Source organism: Trichomycterus rosablanca, chromosome 7 (assembly GCF_030014385.1).
Source record: "Trichomycterus rosablanca isolate fTriRos1 chromosome 7, fTriRos1.hap1, whole genome shotgun sequence".
NCBI classification, from domain to species: Eukaryota; Metazoa; Chordata; class Actinopteri; order Siluriformes; family Trichomycteridae; genus Trichomycterus; species Trichomycterus rosablanca.
In genome coordinates, this window is record NC_085994.1 from 39,341,701 (window position 1) to 39,354,200 (window position 12,500).

The window sequence follows — 12,500 nt, forward strand, 5'->3', positions numbered from 1 at the left end:
GGAAAGGGCCCATCCCCAAACTGTTGCCAAGTAAAACCCCCATAGTTTATGTTTTATCATTGATTTTATAAACCTTGTTAGTGATGAGTGTGTCTGAAACACCTGAATTTAATTACTTATCAAGAGTTATCGAGTGTCCACATACTTTTGGCCACAAATAGGTTTTGTGGGTTCAGCTCCTGAATACCAGTCCCTGTGGTGCTACCAGCCTGGCCGGGTGCTCAGCAGACGTCTGAGGGAGGGAGGTCTGCAACAGTGACCTCTGGTGTCCGGTCCAGGCATCACTGTGTGAATCCACTTCTCGCTGGTGTAAAGAACACCTACTGGAGGAGGCCGGTCCTTGTCTGTGGTTCTCCTCGGCAGGGGTAGGAGTGGCGCGAATAAAGGGCGCATTATTTGATCCGGTTCGGACCTCTCGTCGGTCAGAGCAGAACACGTGACTGGACGCGCACGTGCTACCGCGCACGTCCTCGCCAGAGTGCATCTGCTTTCCATTCGCTCAGCGCTAATAATTATACGCCGGCGAATCGTGGCCTGAAACTGCCGTCCACATACTTGTGGCTGAGGCACCGAGCGTCACGCTGCTGGACGTCGGCCATCGATCCCACATCCTCGCTCCGGCTCAGCGTTTAGCAGACGCTTTTATCCAAAACGACTTACAGTACTGTGACAGTATACTGTCTAAGCAATTGAGGGTTAAGGGCCTTGCTCAAGGGCCCAACAGTGGCCAGTGGTTGGGCTTGAACCAGCAACCTTTCAATTACTAGTCCAGTTGCTTAACCACTAGGCTACAACAGCCCTAGTACGGCATGGAAGCCTTACAGACATACAGTGAAGGTGGAGTGGAGACTGTTAATGTGGAACATCAACCCGTCTGGTATCTGAGATTTTTCAAGGCACCACATGGCCAAAAATATGTGGACACCTGACCGACCTGTCGAAAGTTCCATTCCAAAACGTTTCTATAAATAAAATCCAACAAGCTCATGATCAGGTGTCTGAATACTTTTGGCCGTACAGTGTTGACTGCCAAAAGGGGAAATCAGACATCAGCTCTTAGTGGTTTTGGTCAGGGACGGGATATACTACAGCACACACACACACACACACACACACACACACACTCCTCTATTCTTACTCTGAGTTTCCAGTAATAAAATCCTTGTGTGGATGGAAACTGGGACCGAGTCCGAACGTTTACAAAACCAGCACGAGGACTCGAGATCCCAGCGCTGGTGGGCTGGCACGTTTCACCACTGCGCTACCCGAGCGCCCGTCACTTGACCAGGGGTGTAAAAACTTTTGGATAGGACATTTGACTGGACAGAACTCGGGTTAACAGTCAGGTACCGTTACTAATGCGCTGATGCTGCTTGCGTCTTAAAACAGGGCGTAAACGCTGCCCTGTGTGCCCTCCTCCCGCATAAATACAGTGTGTTGGACAGTGATAGCTCAGAGGTTAAGGTACTGGACTGGTAATCAGAAGGTTGCTGGTTCAATCCCCTTCACCACCAAGTTGCCACTGTTGGGCCCCTGAGCAAGGCCCTTAACCCTCAATTGCTCAAAATCATGTTCAGTCATGACTGTAAGTCGCTTTGGATAAAAGCGTCCACTAAATGCTGAAAATGTAAATGTGTTGATGCTGTGTGTGTGTGTGTGTGTGTGTGTGTGTGTGTGTGTTAGATAAAAAGGTGTGTGAGGTGGAGCGCGGCGTGCAGAAGCTCCAGCTGACGGGAAAACATTTCCATATGAGGTCGGGATCGGAGATCAACCTGGTCAACGTGGGGTCCAAACCGGTCAAGCGCTCGTCCTTCAGACAGTCTCTGCTTCCCTTCTGCAACGAGAGGACGCAGGTAACGCCCCCCCCCCCCTGATTCACTCCTGCGTGCCCAGTAAATTGTCTAAGCAATTGAGGGTTAAGTGCTTTGCTCAAGAGCCCAACAGTGGCAACCTGGCAGTGGTGGGGCTTGAACCAGCGACCTTTTGATTACTAGTCCAGTAGTCCTGGACCCGGAGCTTCACACTAGCATGACAGTACAGTACTTTGTACTGTGACTCTCGCAGTGGTTCAGAAGACTTGGGAGGTCTGTGGGTGTGTGTGGGTGTGTGTGTGTGTGTGTGTGTGTGTGTGTAATTACTGGTCAGGAATGAAGGTCATTTCCTGTCAGATAAAAGCTTTCAGATAAGAACTGCTGGATTTTGTCCCGTACAGTCAGATTCAAGTAAAGAGAAGTACAGTTATGTACTAAATCACCACAGACAGCTCTTGAGTCTCAGGTTTGAATCTGCTGGTGAGGGAGGGGAACGACCTCCTCTCGGGTGCAACAGCGCCTCCTGCTGTCCGGTTGAGGTGCAGACAGGAGTGGTGGAGGAATACGGAGAGCGGAGTGTGTTCCACCGTATGTCTGTATTTGTGTCTCCTCATCCAGCGAGGGTTTTGTTCATTCATTCATTCATTCATTGATTATTTTATTCTCTTTTTTATGCTGCTGTGTGACAGGGAGGCTTTTTAACTCCCCTGCTGCGTCGAACCGCCTCGGCCAAACTGTCTCTGAAACGAACGCCGTCCACTCTGATCATCGAGCACGGCCGAGTCCTCCACCGCAGAAAGGTCAGAATGTTAAAAAGCAAATCATTTACCTTATATCATTTTGTGCAATGGATGTGGCATCCTTGAGTCTGATTCTGATTCTTCTGTCCTGTGTGTGGCGCTGTTTTGTTTTGTAGGAGTGGGAGTCCAAGACATCGGCTTGACCTCGACTTACTCTTCTGATCCTCTACACATTCCCCCATTATTATTATTATATTATTATTATAATTTTATTATTATATTATTATTATTATATTATTATTATTATTTTCATTATTATTATTGTATTATTAGTATTATTTTATTATTTTTGTTTTTTTAAATTGTATTATTTTTGTTTTTATTAATATTATTATTATTATTGCACTGAATACTTGTATCACTGAGCATGTGGATCATGCAGTTGATTATTTTTTGGTACTTTTATAATTACAGATCACAGCTTCAGGTTTTTTTCATGTCACACAGTCTGCATTGGTGCAAATAATCCTAAATCTCGTCATCTTTATTCGTCCGTGTTTATTCGTGTGATTTTGCACTGTCCTGAACCAAACCAGTAACCTTACCTGTAAAAAAAAAAGAACATATGATCCTACTGGTGATCAGACTTTATAAACGAGTAATAATACGATGATGAGACTTTGTTAATTACCTCTGTTAATAAACTCACTGCATTTCTGTGGTTTTGTACTGATGCACGTCTTTTATACGAAGGTTTTTTTTTTTATGTTGTGCTTTAATCAGTAAAGTTTCCTCTTGTATAGTGAACACGCTGTGGTTTAACCTGAGAAACATGCTACACTCTGTTTGTACTTAAAATAAACCCACTTTGGATCAACATTATGAGTTTGTGTGTGAAATATTTGTATTTACTTCCGGCATTAAGCAATTTGTATATATATTGAAAGCAGTTGAGGGTTAAGGGCCTTGCTTAGGGGCCCAACAGTGTCCACATCACAGATGTGGGGCTTGGACTAGTGATCATCAGAGGAAAGATTAATGTTTTGGACTAGTAATCAAAAGGTTACTAGTCAGAAGGTTGCTGATTTAAGCCCCACCTCTGCCAACTTGCCATTGTTGGGCCCCTGAGCAAGGCCCTTAACCCACACTTGCTCAAACTGTATTCAGTCATACTTGTAAGTTGCTTTGGATGAAAGCGTCTGCTAAATGTCACAAATGGAAATGGAAAGGAAGAGTTATGTAGATTGACTAATCACGCTTCTCTGGTGAATGCCAGGAGAACGTTACCTGCATGACCGCATTGTGCCAACTGTACAGTCTGGTGGAGGAGGGATAATGCTATGGGGTTGTTTTTTTTAGGGTTTGGCCAGTGAAGGGAAGATACGTATTTTGGACAATTATATTCTTCCTGCTTTGTTTGGGAATACCTTTTCTGGTTCCTGTATGACCTTTGGGATTACCTAGAATGAAGCTTGTGAGCCATGGCCTCTCATCCTCACAAATGATCTGTATGAATGGGCAGAAATTCCCACAGACACACTTCCAAAATCGTGCAGAAAAGCTGGTTTAGCCTCATAAAAGCCATAATAAAAGGTGTAATGTCTCGGTGTCCCAATACTTTTGTCCATATGCTGCACTGTATTTACATTTGCCCCGTATTACTGTGTATTTTTCTTGTAATGCTGCACAGTTACCACCAGAGGGCGCGTTAATAATGTCCCATGTAGAGAACTTTGGCTCGATCCTAAATTTCTCCTTGATCACTACTCCTTCCTTCCCACGCATACATTTGGATCTACGAATTAACGAATTCGTTTACGTTATTAAATGAAACTTGATTTTAATTCGACATAAGTCTACATTTACATAAGTGCGCCTTTAGTTGTTAAGGTTAAAGTGGCGTGTGTGCCCTATTTAGTGCACTTTGTAGGTCGTCGAGAGGCGTTTGGAATCGAGCCCAAATCATGAGTCCTGACTTCCGTCTTATCAAGTTGGCGAGAAATAAACAATAACATACAAAACGTTTTAGTCACATTCTGCTTTAAACCAAGTGCTTAAAGTAGTTATGGGTTTAATCATAATTATCACGTTACAAATAAAAGATTTAGTAATTTGGAAGCAATATTTTCAAATGTAAATATTTCAGTTGTGATAGCGACATAAGCACACGGGCTGCCTTTAGAATCTAGTGTCGTCAGTATTGAAGTTCACTAGATGATACGCGTTGTAATGTCTGAGTAGTGCGCATGAGTAGGTCGTATGGTGCTATTTGGGAGTGAACCATCATTCCCAAAGCAGGAAAGAAAAAGAAGGAAAGGCAGGAGAGACAGTCAAGCACTACAGGTGGAAGCGAGCACGATAAATAAGCGGCTTACTAAAGTTTTACAGGATTTATTCTTTTTATTGCAATTAATGTTAAAAGAAAATGGAATGAGCAGAATCTTATTGACTGGAGAATGAAATAATTCAGCTGTGAAAGTCAGTTTTTTTCATTTGGGAACTAAACACAAACAAACTGAAGCAAGCAAGTAAGTGCAACGTTTCTGATTTATCATCTAAATACTGTTTAAAATCGTTTTATTTAATGTGTAATGTTTAATTTGCATTATTTTGTTACTATAAACCTGTATTTTAATGCGAAACGGTGTATATAGAGCTTGTTGGGGCACATTGTTACTGTTGGGTTTATTAGTGCAGTGTTTGGGTCTTTAAATATAATATTTATTAAATAATAATAATAATAAAATGTCTTTATTTATATCAGTACATCTAATAATTATATATTATTATTGTTATTAGAGTATACATTTTAGCACTGATCGATGTGTACCTTTTAATTTTTAAAGACTTTATTTGTCCTACATGATGGAAAATAGTGTGAATATTTAATCTTACATTATTTTAATACATCATATAATTATTATTTAAAACTCTCATTATTATAATGATAAATAATTGATTTGACATACAGCTGAATTCAAAACACACATACACACATTATAGGTTATGTCGTCTATTTTATGGCAGTTTCAGGATTTTTTATTACTTCTTTTTATTACGATTTTATTAGGTCAAAAATATACAAACACAAACTTTACTGATTGTTTTGTTGATGTAGAAAGTTATTATAATTATTATTGTAATTTCACTTTAAGCTATTACCTTTTAACTCCTCATTACTGATTAACAATATAAAGAATATAACTGCTGGCTTGGCCATGCCCATGTAAATAAGGATAGTTTACATGATGATGTTGTGGAAACGTGTTTAGTTGTAATTGTGTTTTCATTCTGTGATATTGTTTATTAATTTAAACATAATTTTGATTGAGAATCTGAACCAATCGACCACATTTTAATCATTTATTTTAACCATCTTCAGACAAGTGCCGTAGAAACCAAACCAAACCAAAGCGAAACTTATAATAGCTTAATCGGACGGCACGGTGGCTTGGTGGGTAACACTGTCGCCCTCACAGCAAGAAGGTCCTGGGTTCGATCCCCAGGTGGGACGGTCCGGGTCCATTCTGTGTGGAGTTTGCATGTTCTCCCCGTGTCCACGTGGGTTTCCTCCGGGTGCTCCGGTTTCCTCCCACAGTCCAAAGACGTGCAAGTGAGGTGAATGGGAGACACTAAATTGTCCATGACTGTTTGATACAAATCTTGTGTAATGAGTAACTACCGTTTCTGTCATGAATGTAACCAAAGTGTAAAACATGACGTTAAAATCCTAATAAACAAACAAACAAACAAACAAACAAACAATAGCTTAATTAAATTGTATTAATATTATTAATGAAAGAAGTCATTTAAGTAAACCAGTCCAGCAACAATTACAACTGATCCGTATTATTGTTGTCATTGTATTTATTATTGTTATTAATAAATTATAATAGAAGTAAAATGCAGCTTAATCACGTAAATAAAACCGAATCAAATCCAGAAGTGAATCAGTGAGCGAGACTAAATTCGACGGTCGTGTTTAGTTCTGTGTTCTGGTTGGACTGAAGGATCCACAGAAATTCTTTGAACCTTTTTCCTACTTACAAAACACAAACTGGCCAAACCAGTCACACACACACACACACACACACACACACACACACACACACACACACACACAGGAAGCCAGTATGTAAATTAGATGGATGGATTGGACGTTAGATCTGGACGTTTGGTGCTCGTCCTGTAATATGCAAAAGTTTGAACACCCCTCAATTTTTTATTTTATATTTATTTATTTGCTGAATGTAAGATCACATATTAAAACAAATGTGTAAATGTTTGACACTGTTAATATTTTACTTATGAAACAATCAGAAATGATGTGCTAACATGACTAGATACACTTTGGTTCAGGTTTGTTCTCTGTAGAAGGGTAAAAGGTGTGTGTGTGTGTGTGTGTGTGTGTGTGTGTGTGTGTGTGTGTGTGTGTTCAGACTGTAACTGTGGGAAGGGTGTGCGCTAAATCCAACTTGTTGATCCTGGTGCTGAGTAGAGGGGTGTTGAGGATCCACACACTTATGTAAATGCACACACACACACACACACACACACATTTCTATAGATATGAGCTCATAAGTAGAAGGTCGCTGGTTCAAACCCCACCACTGCACTCCAGGTTGCCACTGTTGGGTCCTTGAGCAAGGCCCTTAACCCTCGATTGCTTGGACTGTATACTGTCAGTCGCTTTGGATAAAAGCGTCTGCTAAATGCCGTAGATGTAAATGTAATGTTAATGAATCTGTGGTGGAGGAACACACAGAGCTTAGCATGACTCTCCATATACAATACGTCTCTGTATAGACGCCTGGTCGTTTAATCTGATGATATAATCTGACACCGGGCGCACCAGATCACAAAGTGTGTCGGATAATTCCGGTTCCTCCTCTGCACCATCAAAAAGATTGAACATTTCTCTCTATGGAAGCCACTCGGATTCTTGTCTGATCACTCGCATCTCAGTGCTGGACCACTACCCCCCCTTCAGACAGGTAGCCAGACAGTGTCCACTATCAAACCCAGCAACTGATTGCTTGTCTACAAAGCTAAAAACAATAGACCAGCTCCAATCTACCCTACAGGATTCATCAAACCCTGTTCGGTACCACAGACCCTCTAGCCATAGGTCTTACTCATTTGGTTTTATCACTTAGAATTCAAGGAAGACATGCATCAACACTCTTCTAACACCCTGTTGGTGGAATGAACATCTTGTGTCTGATCTAGTAGCCGAGGCTTTCACAGTCTTTAAAAGTCTTCTTACTGAGCACTTAATTGGAAACTATCTGTGTGCTTACTGGATCTACCAGGATCTCAGAAGAATCAGGTTCTTCTAGGAAGCTCCTCTGTACGTCTCTCTGAATACGAGTGTCTGCTAGATGCTGTAAATGTAAATCTAAGATCATTGTTTGAATCATTTACTGTAGTGTGATGAGTGTTGATCCTATAAAAACAGTAGCTGTATCTCAGCGGTTTAGATTTCCAGCTTTCCACTGTTGGACCCCTGAGCAAGTCCCTTCACTCTCACTTGCTTGCTTTGGATAATCGTGTCTGTAAAATGCAGTGAAGTCACATGATGTGAAAAGCTCGAGTCGCTTTTTACCTAAAGAGCTCCAGCTGTTTACATGAACATGTTCTCCTGTCGTTCAGATCAGATGCTCCTTCCTAAAGTCCTTACGATCATCGACTGTAAGCGCGTCATTGTTTGGACTTTCTCCTCGTCGTTTATCACCACTTAATCTTATCTGAAGGGTCAGAAAATTTGAGGTCAGACTTTGTTTTTGCTCAGCTTTGTTAAACAGAAGCGTTATCGCTGCTTATCTGTGGCTCTGAGAGATCTTCTGTTTAGGTTTTCTCCCGGGTTTGGACGTTGCGTCGCTCCCACACTCGCCGCAGATGCGACTGAACACTGATGTGACCTTGATCATCTGCTGGTCTTGTGAACTCTGAGCTAAACGTTAATTCGCTCGCGATCTCTTTCCTGTTCTTCAGAAGTCAGATGATTCCAGTTGATTTGACGTGGTGTTTGACAGAGTTATGTGAGTTATTTACACTAGAAGCTTTGGGGAGTTACTGATCAGGTTCTCATGTGGACACACTGTACTAACCAGAGCGTGACCTGATCAGAATGATGGATGCGTTGTTTACACGGCTCCTCACTCACTCACTCAGATTTATTTGTATTTTTTCTACATTTCTTGGCTTCTTGGCTTCCATGTTTCTGGCAGAAATCTGTGGAATGCTCTACATGGTGCAACAGTTTTGGTTTGAAGGAACTACACCGACCTGCACAGAGCCCTGATCCCGACCACGTTAAATATCTTTGGGAGGAATTGGGATGCTGATTTGGGGTGCCAAACCAGACTTAGTATTAGTAGAAGATGTGAGGTTGAGGTTCTGGTATTAATAGAAGCTTTAAGGACGAGGTACTTATATTGGTACTGTTGGTGGTTGTGAGGTTTAAGTCCTGGTGTTAGAAGCTGTAAGGTTGAGGTTTTTATATTGGTACTGTTTGTGGCTGTGAGGTTGCTCTAGTGCTATAAGCTGTGAGGTTGAGGTTCTGGAATTAGTAGAAGATGTGAGGTTGAGGTTCTGGTATTAGAAGCTGTGAGGTTGAGGTTTTTATGTTGGTATTGTCAGTGGCTTTGAGGTTGAGGTACTTATTTTGGTACTGTTGGTGGTTGTGAGGGGTCTGTAGTGCTAGAAGCTGTGAGGTTGAGGTACTTATATTGGTACTGTTGGTGGTTGTGAGGTTGCTCTAGTGCTATAAGCTGTGAGGTTGAGGTTCTGGCATTGTTAGAAGATGTGAGGTTGAGGTTCTGGTATTGTCAGTGGCTGTGAGGTTGAGGTTGTAAGCTGTGAGGTTGAGGTACTTATATTGGTACTGTTGGTGGTTGTGAGGTTGCTCTAGTGCTATAAGCTGTGAGGTTGAGGTTCTGGCATTGTTAGAAGATGTGAGGTTGAGGTTCTGGTATTAGAAGCTGTGAGGTTGAGGTAATTTTATTGGTACTGTTGGTGGTTGTGAGGTTGCTCTAGTTCTAGAAGCTGTGAGGTTGAGGTTCTGGCATTGTTAGAAGATGTGAGGTTGAGGTTCTGGTATTGTCAGTGGCTGTGAGGTTGAGGTTGTAAGCTGTGAGGTTGAGGTACTTATATTGGTACTGTTGGTGGTTGTGAGGTTGCTCTAGTGCTATAAGCTGTGAGGTTGAGGTTCTGGCATTGTTAGAAGATGTGAGGTTGAGGTTCTGGTATTAGAAGCTGTGAGGTTGAGGTAATTTTATTGGTACTGTTGGTGGTTGTGAGGTTGCTCTAGTTCTAGAAGCTGTGAGGTTGAGGCTCTGGTATTGTCAGTGGCTGTGAGGTTGAGGTTGTAAGCTGTAAGGTTGAGGTACTTATATTGGTACTGTTGGTGGTTGTGAGGTTGCTGTAGTGCTAGAAGCTGTGAGGTTGAGGTTCTGGTATTGTCAGTGGCTGTGAGGTTGAGGTTGTAAGCTGTGAGGTTGAGGTACTTATTTTGGTACTGTTGGTGGTTGTGAGGGGTCTGTAGTGCTAGAAGCTGTGAGGTTGAGGTACTTATATTGGTACTGTTGGTGGTTGTGAGGTTGCTGTAGTGTTAGAAGCTGTGAGGTTGAGGTTCTGGTATTGTCAGTGGCTGTGAGGTTGAGGTTGTAAGCTGTAAGGTTGAGGTACTTATATTGGTACTGTTGGTGGTTGTGAGGTTGCTCTAGTGCTATAAGCTGTGAGGTTGAGGTTCTGGCATTGTTAGAAGATGTGAGGTTAAGGTTCTGGTATTAGAAGCTGTGAGGTTGAGGTACTTATATTGGTACTGTTGGTGGTTGTGAGGTTGCTCTAGTGCTATAAGCTGTGAGGTTGAGGTTCTGGCATTGTTAGAAGATGTGAGGTTGAGGTTCTGGTATTAGAAGCTGTGAGGTTGAGGTACTTATGTTGGTACTGTTGGTGGTTGTGAGGTTGCTCTAGTGCTATAAGCTGTGAGGTTGAGGTTCTGGCATTGTTAGAAGATGTGAGGTTAAGGTTCTGGTATTAGAAGCTGTGAGGTTGAGGTACTTTTATTGGTACTGTTGGTGGTTGTGAGGTTGCTCTAGTGTTAGAAGCTGTGAGGTTGAGGTTCTGGCATTGTCAGTGGCTTTGAGGTTGTAAGCTGTGAGGTTGAGGTACTTATTTTGGTACTGTTGGTGGTTGTGAGGGGTCTGTAGTGCTAGAAGCTGTGAGGTTGAGGTACTTATATTGGTACTGTTGGTGGTTGTGAGGTTGCTCTAGTGCTAGAAGCTGTGAGGTTGAGGTTCTGGTATTGTCAGTGGCTGTGAGGTTGAGGTTGTAAGCTGTGAGGTTGAGGTACTTATATTGGTACTGTTGGTGGTTGTGAGGTTGCTGTAGTGCTAGAAGCTGTGAGGTTGAGGTTCTGGTATTGTCAGTGGCTGTGAGGTTGAGGTTGTAAGCTGTGAGGTTGAGGTACTTATATTGGTACTGTTGGTGGTTGTGAGGTTGCTCTAGTGCTAGAAGCTTTGAGGTTGAGGTTCTGGTATTGGCAGTGGCTGTGAGGTTGAGGTTGTAAGCTGTGAGGTTGAGGTACTTATTTTGGTACTGTTGGTGGTTGTGAGGGGTCTGTAGTGCTAGAAGCTGTGAGGTTGAGGTACTTATATTGGTACTGTTGGTGGTTGTGAGGTTGCTGTAGTGCTAGAAGCTGTGAGGTTGAGGTTCTGGCATTGTCAGTGGCTGTGAGGTTGAGGTTGTAAGCTGTGAGGTTGAGGTACTTATATTGGTACTGTTGGTGGTTGTGAGGTTGCTCTAGTGCTAGAAGCTGTGAGGTTGAGGTTCTGGTATTGTCAGTGGCTATGAGGTTGAGGTTGTAAGCTGTAAGGTTGAGGTACTTATATTGGTACTGTTGGTGGTTGTGAGGTTGCTGTAGTGCTAGAAGCTGTGAGGTTGAGGTTCTGGTATTGTCAGTGGCTATGAGGTTGTAAGCTGTAAGGTTGAGGTACTTTTATATTGGTACTGTTGGTGGTTGTGAGGTTGCTCTAGTGCTATAAGCTGTGAGGTTGAGGCTCTGGTATTGTCAGTGGCTATGAGGTTGAGGTTGTAAGCTGTAAGGTTGAGGTACTTATATTGGTACTGTTGGTGGTTGTGAGGTTGCTGTAGTGCTAGAAGCTGTGAGGTTGAGGTTGTAAGCTGTGAGGTTGAGGTACTTATATTGGTACTGTTGGTGGTTGTGAGGTTGCTGTAGTGCTATAAGCTGTGAGGTTGAGGCTCTGGTATTGTCAGTGGCTTTGAGGTTGAGGTTGTAAGCTGTGAGGTTGAGGTACTTATTTTGGTACTGTTGGTGGTTGTGAGGTTGCTGTAGTGTTAGAAGCTGTGAGGTTGAGGTTCTGGCATTGTTAGAAGCTTCAGGTCTTTCAGATTGAATCTGCTCAGATTTCTGCTCACCTGCTCCTCACCCGCCGTTACTCAGTAGGTTTGTTTGTAGCGGATGATGAGAGGGTGTCGCGCTGATGAGAGGGTTTAGCGTTTTGTACCTGCTAATAAAGACGTTGAACATCTACAGACGGGTCGTGCGGCTTCTCTTGGCCGAGTAAAGTTCAGTTCATGAGGAATTTGATTCGGGAGTTACATGTGCTCAAAAAAGTGTTTTTTGGAAGCTTCACTGCTGATGGATATACTCAACTCAACAAGGATTTTTTTATATTCCCGTCAGCCTTGTTTGGAAATGTTTTGGATTTATTTGTTTAGTCAGTAGTTTCATGTTTGTAATTTGCTGAGGAGCCAGATGCTGCAGAGCAAAGCCACTATGAATCAAATACTGAATCTGATTGAGCTGGAGAATCTGTAAAAAGCAAACTACCAGTAAAAGATAGATGAAACACGTATATTGTGTTCTCTAGTGTAAGGCATTCTGGGAGAGTAAGTCTGGAGTGAGCATAAAATAGATCCCATA

At 42.4% G+C, this 12,500-nt stretch overlaps 2 protein-coding genes across 2 annotated transcripts in view; both read left to right on the top strand.

Moving 5' to 3' along the window:
• si:dkey-220o5.5 (actin filament-associated protein 1-like 2) overlaps positions 1-2,809 on the top strand; it is a 27,045-nt gene extending 24,236 nt beyond the window's left edge. The window contains exons 13-15 of the mRNA XM_062998195.1: positions 1,684-1,853; positions 2,501-2,611; positions 2,728-2,809. Coding sequence (XP_062854265.1) covers positions 1,684-1,853; positions 2,501-2,611; positions 2,728-2,754 — 308 coding nt within the window. The 3' untranslated portion in view covers positions 2,755-2,809. The remainder of the gene's footprint in view (positions 1-1,683; positions 1,854-2,500; positions 2,612-2,727) is intronic.
• Positions 2,810-4,921: 2,112 nt separating this feature from the next.
• Positions 4,922-12,500, top strand: part of si:ch73-138n13.1 (zinc finger CCCH domain-containing protein 13) — a 63,934-nt gene continuing 56,355 nt past the window's right edge. Inside the window, exon 1 of the mRNA XM_062999439.1 lies at positions 4,922-5,079. The gene's annotated coding sequence lies outside the window, so the exon portion shown is untranslated. The remainder of the gene's footprint in view (positions 5,080-12,500) is intronic.